General features: G+C 45.6%; 1 protein-coding gene across 2 annotated transcripts in view; it reads right to left on the reverse strand.

The window, feature by feature from the left end:
* Positions 1-8,887: 8,887 nt before the first annotated feature.
* DNAJC1 (DnaJ heat shock protein family (Hsp40) member C1) overlaps positions 8,888-24,416 on the reverse strand; it is a 244,355-nt gene continuing 228,826 nt past the window's right edge. For both annotated transcript variants that reach the window (XM_019035497.4, XM_063709708.1), the window contains 3 exons: positions 18,640-18,688; positions 11,508-11,956; positions 8,888-9,094 (listed from right to left, as the gene is read on the reverse strand). In XM_019035497.4, the coding sequence (XP_018891042.3) occupies positions 9,026-9,094; positions 11,508-11,956; positions 18,640-18,688 (567 nt within the window). In that variant the 3' untranslated portion in view covers positions 8,888-9,025. The remainder of the gene's footprint in view (positions 9,095-11,507; positions 11,957-18,639; positions 18,689-24,416) is intronic.

The following is a 24,416-nucleotide window of genomic DNA, read 5'->3' on the forward strand; positions in this document are numbered from 1 at the left end:
CCCAGGCATCACTGGTAACTAGAATCATAAAGGCCTGGACATGGCTATGGCTGGAGTTTGAGCTGTCCCTGGCTCTGCATTCATTCATAGTCTTTCCAAGGGGTGTAGGGGTGTCCGAGCCTTTGCCTGGGTGCAGACTGGAAAGGAACTAAGGAAGAAACTAGAGACCCCTCGGTGGACCTGTGCATTGAACTGGTTTGGAGAATTCAGGTGAGATTATGTGAGACGACTGGAGAAGACAGACAAGTTGGAATCCCCCCCAAAAAGCTAGGGAGGCTTCAACCTCCTGGAGGCTTTTTTTAGGGAAAAGGAATTCACCTTTTCTAAGGCCCTAGCTCCAGGCGAGCTGCTTTCTCAACTCCCTGGGAGGTAGTCCCACCCTCCAGCTTATTGGAGAGGAGACCACACAGGCAGGTTGCCATACCTCTGTGCTCTGGCTCTTTTGGACATCAGGGAAGCACCATAGCTCCCTGAATAGAGTGGAGGATTCTGCCGGGGTTTAGAGCAAAGGGCTCTGGAACCACCAAGTTGACCCTCACCAGACCCCTACAGAGGGGGGGCAGTTGAAGTCACTGGGGTGGGAGAAGAGTGAAGACAAGGAAGAAGACTGCAGACTTTGGGGACACCAAGACTAACAAAGCAAAAGATGAAACATCTGGACAGGAATCTGAGGAGGCGCCAGGGGAACTCTTGGTTTGATTTACATCCATTTCACTCCAGAATGTGAGGCTGTAGAAAGCTGGAAGATGTCATATACCACCTTCAGGATTAAAGGGGTAAGGTCAAGCCTGAAATCACCTTTTGGACATGGTACTTAGGTATTTGGCGACATGAACAGGAGCAGCTTTGGTGGCGGGAAGAGAGATACAGGAGTCAGATGACAAGGGGCTAAAAGGTAGGAGGTAGTGTCTAAGGCTCCCAACGTGTGCCCTTAAATACTTGATTGTACAATGAGGTTGTATCAAACCAGTGTCAGTTCAGCTTGCTTTAACAAAGTGCCATAATCTGGCCGGGTGTGGAGGCTCACGTCTGTAATCCCAGGACTTTGGGAGTCCAAGGCAGGAGGCTCACTGGAGGTCAGGAGTTGGAGGCTGCAGCTATGATCACTCCACTGCACTCCAGCCTGGGTAAGACCAGGACCCTGTCTCAATGACATAATTTTTAAAAAAATGCTGTAGTCTGGGTGGCTTATATACAACAAATGTATTTCTCCCAGTCAGTGAGGCTCTGTTCCAGAGGCAGAAGGCCGACTCACTCGGAAGGGGGCAACTCTGCTCTCTGGCCTCCCATTCATGGGGGCTCCACCCTCCTGATCTAATTACCTCCAAAGGCCCCACCTTCTGATCCCATCTCCTTCGAGGTTGGGGTTTCGACACATGACCTTGCTGAGGGGAGACAGATATTCAGTCCATTGCAACCAGTGAAAAAAGAAGTTACCTCATGGTTTGCAGCCAACTCAACAGCATCTTCATTTTGGTAGTACCTTCCAAAGTTTAAAATTAAAGCATGAAATTCAGTTTGTGCTGATCAGGTTTGTTTTCCTTCAAACTCTGATGACTGCATCTGGGGTTTCTCACTTGGCTCCCGTAACAAGCAGATGGATGAATTAGGGGATTCCATCTTGGTAGCACTGCCACCTTGCTGGTTCCCCAGGGCTCCTCCAGAGCAGGCAAGGTCGGGTGCTCTCTGCAGCTAAGTTGCCCGCGTACATTGAATTGCTGAACAAAACAGGGTCCCATTTGCTTTGCAAGCTCTTAGCCTCATGCAGTGGTTCTTCCTGGCTGGCCAGTAGAATCACCTGGACATCAGCACCTTCATGCGGGGATTCTCTACCCAGGACCCATTATTTCCCCGTCCCTCCCCCGAGACAGGGTCTCACTCTGTCACCCAGGCTAGATGGCAGTGGTACAATCATAGCTCTGTGCAACCTCAAACTCCTGGGCTCAAGCGATCCTCCCACCCCAGTCTCCTGAGTAGCTGGGACTACAGACAATGTGCCACCGTGTCTGGCTGAGTTTTTTTTTTTAGAGACAGGGTCTCATGTTGCCCAGGCTGCTCTCAAACAATCCTGCCTTGGCCTCCCAAAGCGCTGGGATTACAGGTGTGAGCCAGTGCACCTGGCCTGCAACGAATTTTTAAATTCTAGTTTTTAACAGAACAGGACAGACATAATTGTAGCCAAAGAACAAATTTCCAATAGTGATTGTTTTAAGCCAAGCCTCTTAAAAAGGGAAAATAGCTGTGATCAAATATGTCAAGATATCTACTGTTTAACTAACTGCAGTGATATCTAACTTTGTGAAACCAAGATTGGAACCAAAATGACAGTATAAGCAATGAGACATTTTATCTTACATTTCACAAGATATTTCTTTTTGAGTAATAACAGAAGCAAACATGACCGAGATGGCTCACTTTCCTTTATGACTGAGGCCACAGTAAATCATACAGCGACCCTACTGTTGCCCCCAAAATCTGTCAATTTCATTTTGTAAACGGTATACTTTTTAAACTGTATGACCCACAGATGAAGTTTATTGCAGTCAACTCACGTAATAATCCAGGAAATACTGACCCGAGGACACTCTTGGTTTGGGGCCATTCCTGACAAGGCTGTGAGGGCAAGAGGCCCCCACTGTAAGCGACCCTGGCCTGGCTCCCACCCCACGTCTCAAACTCCGGAGTGAGGTTACAAAGGGAGTCCCCCGACCAGACGGAAACACCATGCGTGTTTCAGCCCAACATTTGGAAGTTGGATTTGTTTTAGAAAATACCAACATCTGTTTTTACCAAATGACTAACCTTGTCCAGTTGCAGTCACGCAAGCCCCACGCCAAAGTCTCGCCTCTCCTCAGCCTCCACAGCCAACTCCTGGTCTTAAAGGCCTGAGCCCAGGTGCTGGTCCGTGGCTGGGAGCGGGAGGCCTGCAGCACAGGTGCCAGTGCACGTAGTTGCAGAAGATCCTGCCAGGCTGGGCCCTGACTCAGGTGTCTCTGGGGCTCAGCCATTCTCTGAGGCACGTGGGTCTTCACGAGGGCTGGGGCGGGACCAGGACTCACCTCTACCCTGGGGCTTTCTAAACCAAAGCAAGACAACGGAAATCTCTGCGCTATCCTTCCTCTCTGGGGAGTTCAGCGCCCCTCTGAAAATCTGCAGGCATTTGAGATGGGCCACCTGTTAGCAATGCCCCATAAGACAGGAAGGCCGCATTATGTAGCACCCAGGCTGGGTGTCCTGGGCCCCAGGGAACACATGGCCTCCCTATATGCACAGAACATGATTTAAACCGTGCCATTTAAACTTCAGGAACAAGCCTAACTGCCAAAATGAACAACAACAACCACAACAAATACCCTAGAAAAGTAAGTTGGGATGAAATATTTGATAGAGCTTTAGTTCTCTACTTGGAGAGGAGTTTGGGGGAGTGTGACTGGCATATATCAAGAAGAAGCCCTGCAGCAAGAGGCATTTTTTAAAGTGTCTGAAAACATTGACAGTGGAAAGCTTATTATAAGAGGTCTTATTCTAAAACTGCAAAGGCAATTTGAGAATACTCCAGTGGAAGACTAAACCCACAGTCTGCAACACTCAGGGTGTTTGCGAAGCACGTGTGGACCAATTGAAAACAAACTCCCAGGCAGTTCCCAAAGCAAATTCTGCAGATGAATCGGATGATTTGGTGAAAATCTAAGTAAGCTGGTCCACTGATGAAAAACCCCCTTCCTTGCATGCGCGTCCGTGTGAAGAGCCCACTAAACAGGCTTTGTGTGAGCAATAAAGCTTTTAATCACCTGGGTGCAGGCGGGCTGAGTCAGCGAAGAGAGATAAGGGAGATAAGGGTGGGGCCGTTTTATAGGATTTAGGTAGGTAAAGGAAAATTACAGTCAAAGGGGATTGTTCTCTGGCGGGCAGGAGTGGGGGTTGCAAGGTGCTCAGTGGGGGAGCTTTTTGAGCCAGGATGAACCAGGAAAAGGACTTTCACAAGATAATGTCATCAGTTAAGGCTGGGCAGGGCATTTTCACTTCTTTTGTGATTCTTCAGTTACTTCAGGCCACCTGGGCGTATACATGCAAGTCACAGAGGATGCGATGGCTTGGCTTGGGCTCAGAGGCCTGACACTTCCCACCCCAACTTTTCCTAATAAGGCATTCTAAGGCCGTGCACGGGGAGCTCTTGCACACCTGGGGAAGAACGTGGCTTGGCTGCACATCCCAAACATTCCTGACCCTCTGTGGGCGGGCGGGGGCAGAACCCCCATTAGGGATAAGTAAGACAACAGGTGAGTGTGCTTCGAAAACTAGCGCTATAAATGGTTTGAAGAAACAGTAGCACTGAGATTTCTGCCCCAGTGGGGAGAGAATTTAAACCACTAAAGGATAAGAGACTCGGGTATCCAGGAGGATGAGGGCAGCGCCCCCTCGCCTGGTGTCTTGCCTGGGAGTACCCTGCTACTCTGCGGGGCTGAGTGGGGTGGGGGCTGCAGATAGCCTCCCTCCCTCCACTCCTCCCCCAGCCCCGCCCGTGCCCTCCTGCAGCCCTCAGAACCACAGCCCTCTCCATGGCCTTGGTCCCTGATCCTTCCGCATGGTCTTCACCTATGATTCAGACGTGGGTCTTCCGATCCAAACTCTGTCCTTAAACCACACCTGAGGAGGAAAAGGAGACCAGGCTGAGGTCAGCCCTAGGGAAGAAACGTCCCTACTCAGTGGCAAGAGGAGGAGCACAAGATGGGGGCAGAGCCGAGAGGGGCCCTGAGTGTGAAGGGCTTTCCGAGAGCAGCTCGCTGCCCCTCAGATATTAGCACCTGCATTCTGTGGACAGGAAATGAGCCCCAGAGAAGGGCTAATATCACTTGCCCAGGCCCCAGGTCATCAGCAGCAGAGCTGGGACCTTGAGCCCTTTCTGCCTGAGGTCCAGTCTAAGGTTCTCCTGTGCACCACATGGGCCCTCCTGCGGCCGTGTCAGGAGAAATGTCACCGTACAGGCTGTGAGCCTTTTTGGGTGAGAGGCACTTGGGGCACGCAGTGAAAGATGTGGACCCTCTCCCCAGAAAAGTACACATCCAAGATAGAATGATTTTGCAAGCCCTTTGCAGGGTCCCCGGGAGTGCACGGAGTGACCCAGGCCCCTAGGCCCCGGGCTGGGATTCTCGCCCCCACGGGCAGGAGATGGAAGGAGCTTGACTCTGGCCCATCAGCGCTGCTGTGGCCATCGCCACGCAGAGACGATGGTGACAGAAAGCCAGGCTGTCAGAAATAATATTGTTTCTGCCAAGCCAGGCACTGCGTTAGAAAGACTTCACACAGATTATCTCACTTTATCATCCTAACAACCTAAGCGGCAGCTGCCATTATTCTCTATTTTCCCAGATGAGGAACTGAGGCAAAGTAGTAAAACAACACACCTGATGTCACCCAGCTTCGCGGACAGTGGGAGAGCCAGCGTCCCCCAGCTCCAGTCAGGTCTCACTCCCTGCAACACGAGCAAATGGACATGGCCATGGGGGCGAGGACTTGGGGGGCTGCCGAGGAGCTGGAGCCATGGGGTCCCCAGAAGTAGAGGCCTAGAGGCAGCACCGGGACCCACTGCACCTCAGGGCTGCTCGGTGACCGCTCTCAGGGCAGCCCTGGGCTGTTCTCAAGATCAACTTCACCCTCAGGAGACTAAGTTATGCCCAGCTGAGGATGTTCACAAGGACACACTGCAGGCCCTAGAGGCGATACCCCTGGAGAGGCTCCAGGCCTACGGAGGACGTGGTGGGCCGGTGAGCAGCCCAGGGCCCTGGTGGACTGGGGTTTGCCCTCCCACCTGGGACATTCCAGGTTCACGTTTTCTCAGGTCTCATTTAGCAAGGAAAAAATAGTACACACAGCACTCATGTCCCACAGACAACTTCTTTTCTTCCCTCAAAAAGGGAAAACCAGCCTGGGCCACAGAGCCAGACCCATCTCTACAAAAAAACAGAAAAAATTTGCCAGGTGTTGGTGGTGCAAGCCTGTGGTCCCAGCTACTTGGGGGGCTGAGGCAGGAGGATTGCTTGAGCCTGTTAGTTTGAGGCTGCAGTGAGACATGATTGTGCCACTGCTCTCCAGCCTGGGCAACCAAGCGAGACTGTCTCTTAAAAAAAAAAACAAAAAAAGCGTAAACTGAAGAGGAAAGGGAGAAAGTGGTTGGGCTGGTTCTCATGAGCAAGACGGCAAGAACAGAAAAGCAAGCACGGGCTACCTGTGGCGGCTGGGCGCGGCATGGGGAGGCCTCCTCAGTGAGCAGGGTGAGCTGGCTTGGGAGGACACGGGTCTGGGAGTGGGAGAGGAGAAGGGGCACGGTGGGGCTGTCACGTGGCTGGTGGATGTGCCACATCCCCACACACATTCAGCACATTCCCTCTCGAGGATCCTCGCTCTCCTGCTGTGACCCGGGGTGGCAGCTGTCATCTGTCTGTGTACAGGGCTGTGCTCTGCGACCTGGGAGCCCACACGAGTCCTGCCCAGCCTCTGGCCCTGGCCTCCCCCTTAAAACCCCCCACCCCATCCTACTTCAACTGACTCCTTGGCCTCCAGAGCCCCCCGAGGGGATACCATGGGCAGCAGGCCTTTCCTGGCAGGCAGAGACAGGCAGCAGAAAACCACACTAGCACCTCACTCTCTCAAGGCAGCTGGAGAAGATGAGGACAGGGTGAGTTGAGGGGTTCCAGCAACTCAATTTCCTAAAGTACCTCTGGACCCCCCACGGGCCTCTCCCGCAGAAAGCCCAGGAAACTTATAACTGGGCTCTGGGGTGTGTGTGAGAGGAACCCAATTCAGGGTGCTGTAAGTGAAAAGGATGACTTAATGGCAGAACACTCACAGAGTGTCCTGTGTTGTGTAACAGGCCTGAGGCTGGGCTCAGAGACCAGAGGGGCCCCCAGCCTGGCATATGGCCAGGACAATCCTCCCCTCTCCCTGTCCCTCTCCAGGAACCGGCTTCCTTCTCAGATGTGTCACTCACATGTAGCCACTGTGACTGCACAGCAGTCACCTCATGGCCCCCCAGCTGGAGGACAGAGTTCTGGGGAAGACTCAGATTCCCGTGACTAGCCTGGCTTTGGGTTGTTACAGGAAGACAGTGAGCACCACTGGAGCCAGATGACTGTGCCTGTCCCCTGTCCCCTGTCCCCACCTGGCCAGACAGGCACCACTTCCCTGTCCCTGCTGGCTGAGGCTGATGGAAGCTGCTGCTCCCTGACTCAGGCAGTTCTGTGCAAACCAGACTGTGGAGACGGTGGCTGGTACAGGCTGAGCATCCCTAACCCCAAATCCAAGATCCGAAATGTTCTCAAGATCCATATTTTTGGAGTGCCAACGTGACGCCACCAGTGGAAAATTTCACACCTGACGCCTCTGCTTTCCGATGGTTCAGCAAATAAACTTTGTTTCTTGCACAAATTAAAAATATTGCATAAAATTACCTTCAGGTTGTGTGCATACAGTATATGTCAAACATAATGGACGTCTGTAATCCCAGCACTTTGGGAGGCCAAGGCGGGAGGATCACTTGAGATCAGGAGTTCGAGACCAGCCTGGGTAACATGACAAAACCCCATCTCTACTAAAAATACAAAAATTAGCTGGGTGTGGTGGCACATGCCTGTAATTCCAGCTACTCAGGAGACCGAGGCAGGAGAATCACTTGAACCTGGGAGGCGGAGGTTGCAGTCTACCGAGATCGTACCACTGCACTCCAGCCTGGACAACAAAGCGAGACTCTGTCTCCAAAAACATACAAACAACAAAGAACGTGGTGTTTAGATTTGGGTCCCATCCCTGAGCCAACTTATTATCTATATGTAAATATTCCAAAATCAGAAAAAAAATATGCAAAATCTGAAACTTGTCTCAAAAATTTTGGAAGAGGGATACTCAGCTTGCAATGTGCTGTTTTTTCACTTTTCCGCTGCTCTTTTTGGGATGAGGGAGTTGGGTCTGAGGTGTAAGTTCCCTACAATGTCTGCTCGGCCTGAGACCTGAGGCAGCCTCTGTCACCTCCTGTCAGGGAAAGGGCTGGGGACTTACCTGGTTCCACGTCCTCTGTATAGAAAGAAGCTTGCACTGCAGAGTGGGGATCTCTGCCACCCAAACTTTCCTCCAGGAAACTGTACCCTCACTTTACTCCTTAGGGAATATGACATCTTTAAGATATTTTATCAAATCACGTCCCTTAACTGTGTTCTGGTTATCTTCATGATTTTCAAGTTTAGGCAAGCTGCGTTCATCACACTATTTCCACGCCCTGAGCAAATGACAGAAGATTTAAAAGGAGCGCTCAGCTGACAGTGACAGTTCAAACATAGCACGAAAGACTTCGACAGAAAGTAATAGTATAAAATAGTGATTTTTAACTTAGGTATGAAAAAACGGTCCCAATTTCATCATTTCCTGAAAACGGTCCTGCATGTTCTCTGGAAATTCTATCAGGTGGGAACACATTTCTATCAAGCAGCTCAAACTTAGAGTGTATTACCTTATGTCCTCCTTCACCTAGACTGTTTTTTTTCCCTAGATATATTTAACTAATTAAGATAATCTCACATTGTTCTTAGCCAGCCAGCTGGATACCAACCTGGTTTTCTTCCTCCCCAAGCAATTGATCTTGCTATTCAACCCCCAATAAAGACACAAACTGCTGTGTTCTTTGGTCGTGGTTTTAGAGAAACATTAAATTTGAATTCTTACACATTAGTTTGTTCACATGTTCCTTCAAAACCACATATTTTTGCCTGATCATTAGAAAGCACTATTTGTTTATTCCCTAAGAAAGTAAACTTTGAAGTGATGAGAAATAATCTGCAACATACCCAAATCCTTTTTCCCCCAGCACTGTATTTGTTTAAACAGTATAGCACAACACTCATCTTTTATTTATTTATTTTTTTTTTTACTAAGGCACATGACGTAGAAATATTGAGGTACAAAATGCAAATTTCTGCATAAGATTTTTAAGATATTCATTTTGGAAAATGAAGGTGAACATCATCTCCCAGAATATTCAGCTTTTAGCTTGTTTTTTCTTTTGGACCAGTTCAACCAGCAACTTGTACCTAGCGATACAGTCTTCCTGTAGGAAGAAAAAAAGAGAGGTGAGAACAGTCACTTGCACAAGTCAGTGTGGTCCTCATGTGGCCGGTCTGCTGGCTTCTGCTCATGAAGAGCCTCACATCCAGTCCCTCTGCCCAGAGTTCCCGGGATGTCCTGGAGTCCAGTCGCTCACAAGGCAGACCTGTCTGGGCAGTGCGAGAAGGGCTCCTGCAAGCCCAGCCCAAAGGGAAGGTGCTTGGCGTGGAGTGAGGCGCTGGGGCGGCCGTTTGTGAGGCGTACTAGCATCATAATCGGGTCTTTCAGCCTGCTCACTCTTATTTTCATGTTAACACTTCACTCTTTTATCACAACATGCTACTTTAAAGAAATCAAAAACCCTGGGGCCAGGTAGCCTATTAGTCTTCTTCCGTGGGTCTGGCTTTCCCTAGGCGCTGCTAAGACCTTTCCCGTGGGGAGCCAGCCCCCAGGACACTGGCAGAACTTGTGCTGGAATACTCACTCCTGCTCCTCCTGGCCCCACCTCCATCCCACCCTACAGGCTGCAGAGCCACCCACTTCAGACCTCAGCTGGCCACAGCTGTCACGCCCTGGGCTGGGGCTCAGGACCAAAGCAGAGGTGGGGTGATGGTGGGGAGAGGCCTCATTATTCTCACATTGATCACAGGAACTTTCCAGAATCTATTCTGTTTCTGTTCCAAAAATAATGACCCTGTGGTTCTGTAGCTTTTGCTGACTAAGGGTCCAGTGCAAAGTGACTTTATCAGCTGCCTGGGACAGAGAAAGGATGTTTACTCTCCTAGGATTTTAGCTTAGTGGTGTTATGAGAGTCTCTTCTCAGGGTTTTTTCCTGCATCCCCAAAGATTACTTGCCTAAGGTCTTTAAAGATACCAGTCTTTCCTTAGTAGCTATGCTGTTCCTAACAACATACTGCCGAAACCAGATGTGGCCAGACCCAGCACTTAACCCCGGAAGGACAGCGTGCTTGGAGCTCTGAGCTGAGCCGTGCACGGCAGCCAGGCCCAGGCTCCGGGACAGCAGGAAGCTCAGCCCTGCCTGGCTCTCAAGTCAAGGCTTGAGGGGAACACCTGCAGGCTGAAGAAGCCCTGCTCATTGCTGTTTGAAAACCGGGAAGGTTTCCAGCCCCCCAGGCATGAGTTTCTGGGTGTTCTATCCTTAGGAATCCAAGCTCCAGCCCCTTCGTTTATAAGCCAGTGTGGACTCATCACACATGAAGACGTCTGCCTGTGTCCTGACAGATGCTAGAGAAATTCGGGTAGAATAGTTACTTCTGCAAACCAGTTGGAGAGGCTGGGAGAATCTGCGCTTCTCAAATAGATCAACAGCTAACGGTTTATTTTTCTCCCCAGGAACTCTCAACTTTAATCATTTTAAAGTAGGTGGAGAAAACTACACCTGTACACTCAGGGACAGGCATGGCCATGAGCTAGATTTTCCAACATAGAATTTCAATTAAAAAAATAAGAATGTAAATGAGCATGAGTGTGCCCAGAGGCGACTGAGGGAGGCACAGACAGCGGAAGAGATCGGGGCTTTTGATTCTCACTGTTCCTGGTTCCTCGACTAACAATCTAGCTACAGGGAAAGAAGCCTCAAGAGACACTGTGTTAGGATCACACCCTGGGGCTCTCTGCAGCGCCTCATGGCCAGATCACAGGAAAGAGGCCGCCCAAGCCCGGTGGGTGGGCTCTCCACAGGGCACTCCCGCCCCCTCCTCCCATCTGAGGACCATCTCAGATATATCTGAGCAGGCACCAAGAGCTACAAGCGGGGAGAAAGGCCAACTACAAACGGCCACGGCCGTGGAAAGTAAGCCGAACCCTAGCTGTCGCCTGGCACTGACCACATACGGAGATGGCCTCAGGGCCTCTGGACAGCCACCAGGTGTACCCGCTGAGTCCAAAGTTATTCACATGGCAGAATCGAAGATCATCACAGTAATACCATCTATACCAGCTATCCCTTTGGTCAAAGATTTGCTACACAGCCAATGGGACTTGTGATTTATGAACCCTCAGCCTGGTTCAAAGGAGCTTTCCATCCTGACCCTTCCCAGCTGCTGCATTTCACGGTGAGGCAGCGCCGGCTGAGCCTCCCATGTGCCCTTAAAACCTAGCCGGAGTGGGCGAGTTCTCAAAAAGGCAGGCAGGTGCTGTGGGTGAAGTTTCTATAAGCAGCTGCCCTGTGGGATGATGAAACTTAGAATCTTGAGCTCATCTACACACATGAACCACCTGAATGCACAGATTCACACGCTCTAGGGAGAAATATACTGGAAGATAAATGGCAAAGAAGAAATCACGGGGCAGGTGTCAGTAGATAGGAATGAGGGAAGAAGCTGCAGGCAGACAAGCTGTGGCTCCTCTGGTGGGATTCTAACACCTGTGCAGAGGCCTCTTTCCCCATCACTCACCTTGCTCTTGGACGGGACACATCTGGCTATTTTGTCCCAGCGGTCAGAGGATCCCCTTGGGTACTGCTGCAACGCCAGTTCCAGAAGTTTCTGTTGATTTTGAGTCCACGGCTCCTCTGCAGACCGAGCTCTCTCTTTTTTCAGGCTCTCCTCGTCGCTGGACTCGTTTTGTTCTGCTATGTCAAAGTCCTTCTGCCGCTTGGCTCTGGACTTCTCCTCTGGCTCCGGCTTCGCTGTAGCCTCCAGCAGCCTGGCTGGCTTCCGCCTCCGAGGCCGGGCATCAGTGGCCCCCGTCTCCTGCTCACCGGAGTCTCCCTCCTGCTCCTCCTCCGCTGCCACCCCCTCTGCGTCCTCTCGCTGGGTGATCATGTCGTCGGGCAAGGTGGTGGCCGTTTTGATGGGCCTGGAATTCTGAACTGTCGATTTGAGTTCGGAGAGTCTAACCATTCCTAGGAAAGAGGGTGCGCCACACAGAGGTGAAGGGCAAGGTGAATTAAGGAGACGGTGAGAACAGCAGCTGCCGGGCACACAGCAGGCAGCGCACTAGGCATTTTGCATGCATGGTTTAATTTCATTTCCACACTACTCTATTCTAGAAAGATAGGGATCATTACCCTAATGTTACAGATGAGAAAAAGAAGACTCAGAAAGCACTAGAGTGGGATTTGAACCCACTTCTGTCTGATTCCAAGCCTTTGTCCCTTTCTCTACTCTGAGGAATAATGGGTATATAAAGAATCAGATTGTGAACAAGAATGCAAACATCTCTTTGAGAGGGAATAACCTGCTACTCAGTATAAGAAAGGATTCACTGGCTCCACTGGAAAGACAAAAATCAACTGGTCAAACCTTAAAACTGTGCTGCCTCTGGAAGGCAAGTGTATGAGTAAATTATACACTTATAAATAGTAGCTACAGTAAGAATTTTTAAACATGGAAAAGAAACATTTTATTAAAAAGTTCATTAGCTGGGCCTGGTGGTATACACCTGTATTCCTAGCTGCTAGGGAGGCTAAGGAGGGAGGACTGCTTGAGCCCAGGAGTTTGAGGCTGCAGTCAGCTATGATCACACCACTATGCTTCAGCCTGGGCAACAGAATGAGATCTTGTCTCTAAAAGTAATAATAATTAATAACAAAAGCTTTAAACCTTTTAATAGGACAGAATAGATGACAGAGCACTGATATCCTCAATACAGTAGCAGTTACAACTCATTAAGATAAAAGGACAAAGAACACAGCTCACAAAGGAAGAACTACAGTAGCTGATGAGTATCAGACAACTAAAACAATGAATCACTACTTTTCAATTATTAAATTGGCAAAGATTAGAAAGTATGACAATACCCAGTGCTGGCAAAATGCAGGGAAATAGGTACATTTGGACACGGGGAGTGGGAGCAGAAACTGGCCCAGCCCAGAGCTGTCCAATGAAACATGCTGTGATACAATTATATAAACCACTTGGTGTAGCACTGAGGAATTAAGTTTTTAACTTTATTTAATTTTAATTAATTTAAACTTTAATATAAATAGCTACATGTGGCAAGTGGCTACCATATTAGACAGCACAGGTCTAGCCTTTTTAAACAACAATTTGTCAAATGGAGGTGAACCTTAAGAATGTATTTACTTGTGACTCTGTAATTTTACTTAGAGGAGGTTCTCCTATGGAAATAATTACAGATGTATATAAAAATTTAGCTACAAAGAGACAGTATTTTAGGCCAGGTGCAGTGTGGCTCAAGCGTGTAATTCCAGGACTTTGGGAGGCCAAGGCAAGGTGGATCACTTGAGGCCAGGAGTTCCAGACCAGCTTGGGCAACATGGCAAAACCCTGTCTCTACTAAAAATACAAAAAATTAGCTGGGCATGGTGGCCATGCCTGTCATCCCAACTACTTGGGTGGCTGAGACATGAAAATCACTTGAACCCAGGAGGCAGAGGCTGCAGTGAGCCAAGACTGTGCCACTGCACTCCAGCCTGGGAAACAAAGTCTTGTTCTGTCTCAAAACAACAACAAAAAAGGGGGCAATATTTTATTTCCTTTTCTACAGTAATGTTTCCTGTTTATAGTAGGCTTTTATTTAATAAAAAACAAAATCCCAGCTGTACACGGTGGCTCACGCCTGTAATCCCAACACTTTGGGAGGCCAAGGCAGTGGGGATCCCCTGAGGTCAGAAGTTTGAGACCAGCCTGGCCAACATGGTGAAACCCCGTCTCTACAAAAATGCAAAAATTAGCCGGGTGTGGTGGCACGTGCCTGTAATTCCAGCTACTCAGGAGGCCGAGGCAGGAGAATCGCTTGAAACTGGGAGGCAGAGGTTGCAGTGTACTGAGATCGTACCACTACACTCCAGCCTGGGCGACAGAGTGAGACTCTGTCTAAAAAAAAAAAAAAAAATCTAGATATAATTTTTAAAAACATAAAAACTACAAAAAGGAATACAATGAAAAGTGGCTTAGTCTGCATTCCTGGTCTGCTCTGTAAGAGGCAAAAATGAGTTGGAGTGTGAGTGTGTGAACATCTAGAAATAGAGCGTCACACACCCTATGTAGCTGCATTAGCCTTCTCCTTTCTTACGTTAATGGCAACAAACTCCCTGGAGGTTATTCTGTATTAGCTCACTAAAGTTCCAGGTCCTAGTCTTTTGTTACTACTAACAAGTGGCATTTCATAATCATTATCTCCTCCATATTTTTTATTATGAACCCCATCAGTAAAACATCTTTGAAAACACAATTTTTTTTTATTTTTATTTTTTGAGATGGAGTCTCACTCTTTCACCAGGCTGGAGTGAAGGGGCGCAATTTTGCCTCCCTGCAACCTCTGCCTCCTGGGTTCAAGTGATTCTCCTGCCTCAGCCTCTCGAGTAGCTGGGACTACAGGCGTCAGCCTCTCGAGGAGCTGGGACTATAGGCGCGTGCCACCATGCCCAGCTAATTTTTGTATTTATAGAACAGACGAGGTTTCACCATGTTGGCCAGGATGGTCTCGATCTCTTGACCTCGTGATCTGCGTGCCTCAGCCTCCCAACGTGTTGGGATTACAGGCATGAGCCACCACGCCCAGCCGAAAATGCAATTCTAATATAGGTATATTTACTTATATTTACTTATTCGATTATATCCACCACAATCTAAAAACATCATTAAGTGACATGAAACATTCTAATGAAAATATTAATATTAAAAACAATGAGATTGAAAAATTGCTTAATACTGGATAAAATACTCAATTAAAGGTCTGGCTCCAAATTTGCTTTATTTTGGCGCCTAACTTTGAATGGCCATCCTAGTTGGAAAAGATGACCCAAAAGGATACATCTATCCACATGTAGCGTCCTGCTGGCCAAGTTTACCATGCTCTGGTATTCATTGTGCAATACAAATTATGAAAACATTTTCATAAAAATCTTCCCCAAGCCAATCATTTGTTCTTGCAAACTAAATAGAAAGTGTTACTTATTTATCTGAGATGGGGCTCTTGCTCTGTCACCTAGGCTGGAGTGCAGTGGTGTGATCATAGCTCACTGCAGCCTCCAACTTCTGGGCTCAAGTGATCCTCCCACCTCAGCCTCCTGGGCAGCTGGGACTACAGGCCTACACCATCACGCCTGGCTGTATTTTTAACAAATGAGTTCACTTTGTTTGAAAGATTTACAGGTTAAAATTCTATTTTCAACATTTTTAAATCCGTAAAAATAAGAGTTTTTATAGGTCACATTGTTTTAGCCATAGAATAACACATAACAAAGAAAATACTTTTAAGCATTGACTTTGTTTTTTTTGTTTTTTGAGCCAGTCTCGCCCTGTTGCCCAGGCTGGAGTTCAGTGGCATGATCTCGGCTCACTGCAACCTCTGCCTCCCAGGTTCAAGTGATTCTCCTGCCTCAGCTTCCCGAGTAGCTGAGACTACAGGCATGAGCCACAACACCCGACTAATTTTTGTAGTTTTAGTAGAGACCGGGTTTCACTATGTTGGCCAGGCTGGTCTCGAACTCCTGACCTCAGGTGATCCGCCCGTCTTGGCCTCCCAAAGTGTCAGGATTACAGGCGTGAGCCACCGTGCCCAGCCAAGCATCTACTTTCAAACGTCCTTTCTACAGCATAAATATCTTTCAAAACACTTTCACATTCATTGTTAAAAATCCATCTTTATTTTGTAAAAATATTTTAATATAATAAAATGATTAAATATATTAGTCTTCAGCGAGTATGCTGCTATTAACATAAGAAAGAGGGAGGCAAATACAGACAGTGTGTGCATGACTAGTTATACTTCTAGACATGTACGCCCTCACACTCCAATTCATTATTCCCTCTGTGGAAGGGGGCCAGGAACCCAAACTCAGACACTTTTCATTGCATTCCCTTTTGTACTGTTTTAATTTTTTAAGTGTGTGCAGGTTTTTTTTTTTTTCGTTTTTAGACCCTACGCCAAGAATTTATTTATTTATTTATTTATTTGGTAAAAGAAAAGTATAAAATTGAGGATCTTTAAATTCAAAAACTTTTAAGAGTACTTTGTCAAAATACTAGGAAGCCTCTGTGTAATAGGAAATATTCCCATGGTTGCCCTCCACCTTATAAAAAGAGGTCACTGAAACTCTGGGGTTATCTATACATTCACTCAACTGGGTATCTTGTTGCAATATCTTGAGAGTGAAAGAACATGGGATGATGCCAAGTGACGAGGCCACCATCAGCCTGTGAGTGCTGTGGAAATCCCATTTTTCCCTTGGGAAACGTCGGTGCCCTATGTACGTAACACATAACCTCTACTAATGGGCACAGTGAGGGTGCTGGCATAAGTCTGAATACCAAAGATAAGAAAGCTTAATTCCTCTCTCACTGCCTTAAGATAAAAATAAAGATCAATAGAAATTAACATACGGTCTTCTTATATTCCAAAGAATCATCCTGTCTACCTCACTTTGGAGACCACAACTTCATAACAATAAAAAAAAATGGAAACAAGCAAAATGTCCAACAATAGAAACTTGTTAAATAAACTATGGGGCAGATATCTATACTATGGACTACTGTGGAGCCATTAAGAAGATGATACAGACATATGAGTGTACGGAGTGAAAAAATGTAAAACAGTATTGCGGTACAGTCCCATTCTTGTAAAAATATTATATGCACATATGTGCATCAGAAAAGTCTGAAGAAATATCTCTCTCAAAATAACAACAATTGGTAGGTTACATGTGATTGTTATTTTCTTCCTTTTGTTTATCTGTATTTTTTTGAGTTTCTATTAGCGAACATTTCTTTCCGTGCTCACTAAAGCACCTCTCTTAAGAAACAGCCAAATACCTCCATCTGGGTGTGTTCTTATCTGTAGAAGGTCATTTTCCCCTGTGCTAGCCTATTAAGCCAGCTGTGTTTTCTAAACCATCCATTTCAAACACTTTGAAAGGTATCCAAAATCTTAGGAAACAATTTTAGAATTTCTAATAATACTTCAGAAGCACAGCTTTATGGCTTAAATGGATCACACTGCTTACGGATTCTTTGTTAATTTGTGAACATAATCAGAAGAAATACTTTTATTTCAAAATTCTTTGGCTTCTTAAAGGCTATTAAAAAACAAAATAAAACACATAATTTAATGAATATATTTGTGGTACAAAGGTACACACACAAAGACCTTATGGTGCTTTTAGAGAGTCACAGGATGTTTGGATGTGGCCAAATATCACATCGGATTTGCTTCTTTTCCTCTCTGTCCTGATGCTGGATCTGCTCTCTGCTCAAAGCTGCTTCTGGTGCCTTCTCTCAGCCACAGGTGTTGCCTCAGAGATGCACTTAAATATTCAACTCCACATTTCCTGTTTTCTTCATACTTCTGACCGCCTCCACCAAGCTCCAGGAAGATCTACGTCAGTTCCTTACTCTGAGCTGCGCTGCCTTTTCAATGGTATGATTTTTGGAGAATGTCTTGAAGTAGGCTTCTGTCATATAACATCCCATTGCCCCGTCTCTGCCTCCATGCCCACAGAAATAACTTCATTGGCAGAAAAAGAAATCCAGAAATTTCCTCTTTGCTAAAGCCTGGAGAACTCCAAGTTGAATTCTTTTTAAAAATTTTTTTTTTATGTTTATTTTTCAGAAATGGGGGGGTCTCACTATGTTGCCCAGGCTGGTTTTGAACTCCTGGGCTCAAGTGATCCTGCCGCCTCGGCCTCTAGAGTAGTTGAAACTATAGCTGTGCCACCACGCCCGGCTGGGGTGGCTTTTTGAGATCTCTGGGTTTGCTAATTGTTGGCTTGTTCATCTGCATTACTCTCCCTGGGACCTGTATTTGAGTTAGATTGGAAAGTTTCTGAAGCATGTTCTTACTTCCTGGTTCTAAGCAAAGAATATGGAGACTCTAACAAAATTCCAGTTAATCTTGGAGGAAATCGATTTTAAGAAACATAAATGGGGCTGAGCACGGTGGCTCATGCCTGTAATCCCAGCAATTTGGGAGGCCGAGGTGAGAGGATCAAGAGCTCAGGAGTTCAAGACCAGCCTGGCCAAGATGGTGAAACCACGTCTCTACTAAAAATACAAAAATCAGTCAGGTGCAGTGGCGGGCGCCCATAATCCCAGCTACTCGGGGGCTGAGGCAGGAGAATCGCTTGAACCCAGGAGGCAGAGGTTGCAGTGAGCCGAGACTGCGCCATTGCACGCTAGCCTGGGCAACAGAGCAAGACTCTGTCTCAAAAAAAAGGAAACATAAATGCCTGGGAAAGCTGTTAGCCATTTATCGCAAAGGGCAGCTCTGCAAGTGCGGCAGTGACAGGGGTGGACAGTGCAGGAAAACAGTGTGCACATAGCATTTGCGTGGTGTGCAGACGGGCTTTCTCCTGTGTTCCCCGTCCCCACAAATTAAACTATAGAAGACGATCTCTATACTTATTTAACCTTATTAATTAAATACATCTTCTCGGCACCAGTATGTGCAGGGCTGGACTGGCTTGCTGGTGCCCGTATTTCAACCCTTTTTGGAGATATGACCAGATTTAGAGTTCATTAGGCAAAACTTCTAGACCCTTGTATTTAAAGAAGTTATTATAAAAAGGGATTAATTTAGAAGAAACCACTTTAGATTAATGAGATACAGGAAGTATGAACTCACCTGGGGAGCAGGTCACTGAATCCTTCAGTTGCTTGGCTTTGGTTGTCACCTGTTTCAAAACATAAAAGCAAAAATCTTACTTTCCATGTACCTACTATATGCTGAGTGAAACGATTCCATGTAAGCTCCATGTGAAGGAACACAGTTCATTGGATCTTAGGCCTGAAAGACCCTCAGTCATCTGTTGCATCCATTAATGTAATTAACAAGAAAACTGAAGCCCAGAGAGATTAAATGGATAGCTCCAAAACACCCATCCACTCAGCAGCAGCTTCAGGACAAGAACTCACACCCCTAGACTCCTTCTAGTTCAATGACAGTTCCGTTATACGAGGCTGCCTCTTTTTATTTTTATTTTTTTTTAATACTTTAAGTTCTAGGGTACATATGCACAACGGGGGCTGCCTCTTAAAAGATACTACTTTCAAGGCCGGGCATGGTGGCTCATGCCTGCAATCCTAGCACTTTGGGAGGCCAAGGTGGGTGGATCACTTGAGGTCAGGAGTTCAAGACCAGCTTGTCCAACATGGGGAAACCCCGTTTCTATTAAAATACAAAAAGTAGCTGGGCAAGGCGGTGGTTGCCTGTAATCCCAGCTACTCGGGAGGCTGAGGCAGGTGAATCGCTTGAACCCAGGAGGCGGAAGTTGCAGTAAGCTGACATTGCACCACTGCACTGCAGCCTGGGCATCGGAGTGAGACCCTGCCTAAAAAAAATAAATAAATAAAATAAAAAGATACTACTTTCATTATGCAAACAGGTCATTTTTTAAACCTAGAATTTCCAGAAATGGAATATCTTTCTTCACTGGAGAATATTCTACCACTGAGTATTGCAATCAGTGGGGAAAATGACATTTATGCTAATAGTGTTATAAGATAAAAGTCCTTCCTTTCTGCAACCTGGAAGGAAACCCTAAGAGCATCTGAGATTGACATTGGAGGAAGAATCTGTTGGTGGAGTGGGGCAGCTGCACCCAAGAACCATGATACCTTTACACATATGAGTGTGGATCCACAGAAAGAATTTGGTCTGGTGGTAATTTTGTTGCTTTATATAAATGGTATCATATTTCATGTCTCATTCTATAGCTTGCTCTTTCTTCATTTAACAATGTCTTTGAGATCTACATACAGAATTGCCTTATTTTTCTTTTATCCTCTCTTTCTCTGTCAACTTATTTTGTTTGTTTGTTTTTAAAGAGATGTTGCTATGTTGCAGTCTTGCTATGTGGCCCAGAATGGCCTGTAACTCCTAGGCTCAAATGATCCTCCCACCTCAGCCTCCTGAGTAGCTGGGACTACAAGCATGAGCCACTGCACTTGGCTTTCTTTTTTAAAACTGAGATAAAATTTACAGAGTGTAATGTGCAGACTTTAAATGTGCAATTTGATGAGTTTTGACCAAAAATCTCTGCCTATGTAACCAACATCACAATCAAATTACAGAATATTGACCAGGCACAGTCGCTCATGCCTGTAATCCCAGCACTCTGGGAGGCCGAGGCAGCCAGATCACTTGAGGTCAGGAGTTCGAGACCAGCCTGGTCAATATAGCAAAACCTGTCTCTACTAAAAATACAAAAATTATCCAGGCATGGTGGCACACGCCTGTAATCCCAGCTATTTGGGAGGCTGAGGCAGCAGAACTGCTTGAACCCAGGAGGTAGAGGTTGCAGTGAGCTGAGATTGTGTCACTGCACTCCAGCCTGGGCAACAGAGCCAGACTCCATCTTAAAAAAAAAAAATTACAGAACATTCCTATTACTCCAGAAAGTTCCCTTGTGCCCTTCATGCAATCTCTATCCTGCCACAGACAACCACTGTTCAGACTTCTATTGTATATTTTTAAGAAATACGGGGTTAAAGTTATTAATTTTTTTCAAATGAATAGTTAATTGCCCTAATGCACTTATCTAACAAGCCATCCTTTCCATTTATTTAAAATATGAATTTCATTAAAGTTATGTTTGGCCGTAAACATGTGCTATTATATTTTTCTATATTTCTCTATCCCATTAATCCATGTATATTCTTGAACCAACACTTCATGGCTTTAATGAAATTTGAAAGTAAAACGTCAGAAAGCATGATCGTTAAGAGCCGAGAGTCAGGCAGATCTGCTCTTCAGTCTTGGTTCCACCTCTCAGCTGGGTAACAGACAGCAATTTTCCATCCTTCTCTGTTTCATATATTACCCTCTGTAATGTGTGGATACCACTACCATTTGCCTCTTAACGGATGTTTTCAGTTTGAAACAAACACTTAGCATGATACCTGGCAGACAGTAAAGGCTCAGTAAATATTACCTGTTATAATTGAAATAGATCATTTGTTTTCCATTCATACAAAGAGCAGAATTAGAACATTTAAAGCTGCTTGGAAACACTTTTCAATTTTGTTCCCTACCTTCCACTCTCTCTACAGATGACCTTGCTTCCTATTTAATGTAAACAAACTGAAGTTATCCAACATGAGCTTCCTTGACTTCTGAATTTCCCAGCTCAAAAATTTGATTGCCCCACCATATATCCATTACCTCTTTTATCCTAATTCAAAGAAATAAATGCATTCCTTCCCCTTGAGGCTAAATCTGCCCCTTGAATCCTCACAGAACTGTGCTCCATCAATTACTTGCTTTCATCTTCAACTTCCCCTGTCCATGAGATGCATCCCATAAATCTTCAAACTTAGCTCAAGTAGTCTACTCTAAATCTTCCCTTGACCTTATCTTTTCTATTCCACTTGGCATTCATGAGAATATGTCCTAGTTTTCCTTCTTTCTCTGAATGTTCCTCCACTGGCCTCTCCTATATACTCCTGCCTCTTGTTCCCTAATAGAAGTGTTCCTCAACATTCTACCCTTGCCATTCATGTTCTTTCCACTTTCTACTCTGGTATCTCATCCCAGCTATTCAATAATACTTTTCAAAAGAAATTATTAACCTACGTCTCTGGCCCTGACTTCTACCTTGGAATGCCAGTCTCATAGAAACTGACCACGCAACAATGGATCCTCAGATCTGAAAAGGACTTCACCTACGTAACATTAAGCTTACTATGCAATAGGCACTGTTCTAAATAAGTTGTGTGTGTGCACATATTCCTCACAGTAGCAATATGAGGTAGGCATAGAATTGTTATCCTGATTTTACAGAATCTGAGGCCCAGGAAGAATAAATAATATATCCAAGTTAAACAGTTAGTGAAAAGCTAAAACAAGCAGGGATCTAAAATTTTTGCTCTCGATCACTATAACATAACCACCTTTTAAATCCAAATCTTTCATTTTATAGAAGAAGAAACAAGCCAAGTGCTCTTTCTGCTGTACTACATGGCTTCACTTTCTAACTGCCATTAAATCTCTCAGAGGTCTCCTAGTTCCTGAAACTAACCAAACCAAAAACTAAACTCATCAGTTTTTCTTTTCTTTTCTTTTTTTTTTTTTTTTTGAGACAGAGTTTCCGTTCTTGTTGCCCAGGCTGGAGTGCAATGGAGCGATTCCAGCTCACTACAACCTCTGCCTCCCAGGTTCAAGCAATTCTCCTGCCTCAGCCTCCTGAGTAGCTGGGATTACAGGCATGAGCCACCATGCCCGGCTAATTTTGTATTTTTAGTAGAGATGGGGTTTCTCCATGTTGGTCAGGCTGGTCTTGAACTCCCAGCCTCAGGTGATCCACCCACCTCGGCCTCCCAAAGTGCTGGGATTACAGGCGTGAGCCACTGCGCCCGGCCTAAACTCATCAGTTTTTCCAATAAAACAACTTCTCTGCTTTTCCTCCATTCCTTAATAGTTTTATCATCCAAGTCACTTAGGCTCAAAATCTAAGAGTCCATTTTTGGATTTTTTCTCTCCTTCCCCAACCAGTTGCTTCACAGTTCAATTCCATTTGTTCCCTTCTCTCTCAGACCTCCACCACCTGCACTAGTCCTTCATTCTCACTTGACCAAACTAATATAACACCTTCTAACAGGTCCCTAACTTAATAGTTAATAATTAATGACTGATGCTGAGCATTTTTTCATGTGTTTATTGGACATCTGTGTATCTTCCTTGGAGGAATATCTATTCATATCCTGTATCCATTGCTTATGTGGGTCATTTAACTTTTTATTATTGAGTTGTAAGATTATTTTTTTCTTCCTTTTTTTTTTTTTTTTTTTGAGATGGAGTCTAGCTCTGTCGCCCAGGCTGGAGTGCAGTGGCATGATCTCGACTCACTGCAGCCTCCGCCTCCAAGGTTCAAGTGATTCTCCCACCTCAGCCTCGCAAGTAACTGGGACTACAGGCATGTGCCAACATGCCCAGCTAATTTTTTGTATTTTTAGTAGAGATGGGGTTTCACCGTGTTGGTCAGGCTGGTCTCAAACTCCTGACCTGAGGTGATCCGCCCGCCTCGGCCTCCCGAAGTGCTGGGAGTACAGGCGTAAGCCACCATGCCTGGCCAGAGTTGTAAGATTCTTGATGTGCTCTGGGTACATATACTTTTATCAGACATAAGATGTGCAAATAAGTTCTCCCATTCTTTGGGTTGCCTTTTCACTTTCTTGATGGTGTCCTCTGACTCACAAAAGTTTTTAATTTTGCTGAGGTCCAATTTATCTATTTTTTTAATTTTGAAGCTTTTGGTTGCTTGTGCCTTTGGTGTCATATCTAAGAATCCTCTGCCAAATCTAAGGTCAGGAAGACTTAAGAGTTCCAAATTAAATTAGACTTTAATTTCTTTCAACAATGTTATATAGTTTTCAAAGTTAAAGTTTTTCACTTCTTTTAATTTATTCCTAAGTATTTTATTCTTTTTGATGCAATTATGAATGTAATTATTAATTTCATTTTCAAGTTGTTCATTGTAAATGTATAAAAAATAAAACTGATTTTTGTAATATTGCTATGTATCCTGCAACCTTGCTAAACTCATTTATTAGTTCCAATTTTTTTTAGTGCATTTCTCAAGATTTTCTATATATAAAATCATGCCATCTGCAAATAGATAATTTTACTTTTTTTTTTCCATCTTATTCCTTTTTCTTGCCTAAATGCCCTGGCTAAGACTTCAGTACAATGCTGAATAGAAGAAGCAAGAGCAGACATCCTTATTTTGTTCTTGATCTTAGCAGGAAAGCATTCTTTCACCAGTAAACATGGTGTTGTGGGTTTTTAGTAGATGGTCTTTTATCTGGTTGAGATACTTCTTTTTTATTCCTAGTCTGCTGAGTGTTTTTATAGTGCAAGGGTGTTGGGTTTTGTCAAACACTTTTTTTTTTTTGAGACGCAGTCTCCCTCTGTTGCCCAGGCTGCAGTGCAATGGCACGATCTCAGCTGACTGCAACCTCTGCCTCTGGGTTCAAGTGATTCTCCTGCCTCAGCCTCCCGAGTAGCTGGGATTACAGATGCGTGCCACCACACCTGGCTATATTTTGTATTTTTAGTAGAGATACGGTTTCACCACATTGGCCAGGCTGATCTTGAACTGCTGACCTCAGGTGATCAGCCTGCCCTGGCCTCCCAAAGCGTTGGTATTACAGGTGGGAGCCACTGAGTCCGGCTCAAACACTTCTCTTGAGATGATCGTGTGATACTGCTTTTTATTCTATTGACATGAGGTATTTACATTAATTGATCTTGAGATGTTTAACCAACCTTGTGTTCCATGGTTAAATGCCACTTGATCATGGTAATAAATGTTTTTTGTTTGTTTGTTTGTTTTTAGATAAATCTTCACCCAGGCTGAAGTACAGCGGTGTGATCAAAGCTCACTGAATCCTTCAATTCCTGGG

Source organism: Gorilla gorilla, chromosome 8 (genome assembly GCF_029281585.2).
Source record: "Gorilla gorilla gorilla isolate KB3781 chromosome 8, NHGRI_mGorGor1-v2.1_pri, whole genome shotgun sequence".
In the NCBI taxonomy this organism is placed as follows: domain Eukaryota; kingdom Metazoa; phylum Chordata; class Mammalia; order Primates; family Hominidae; genus Gorilla; species Gorilla gorilla.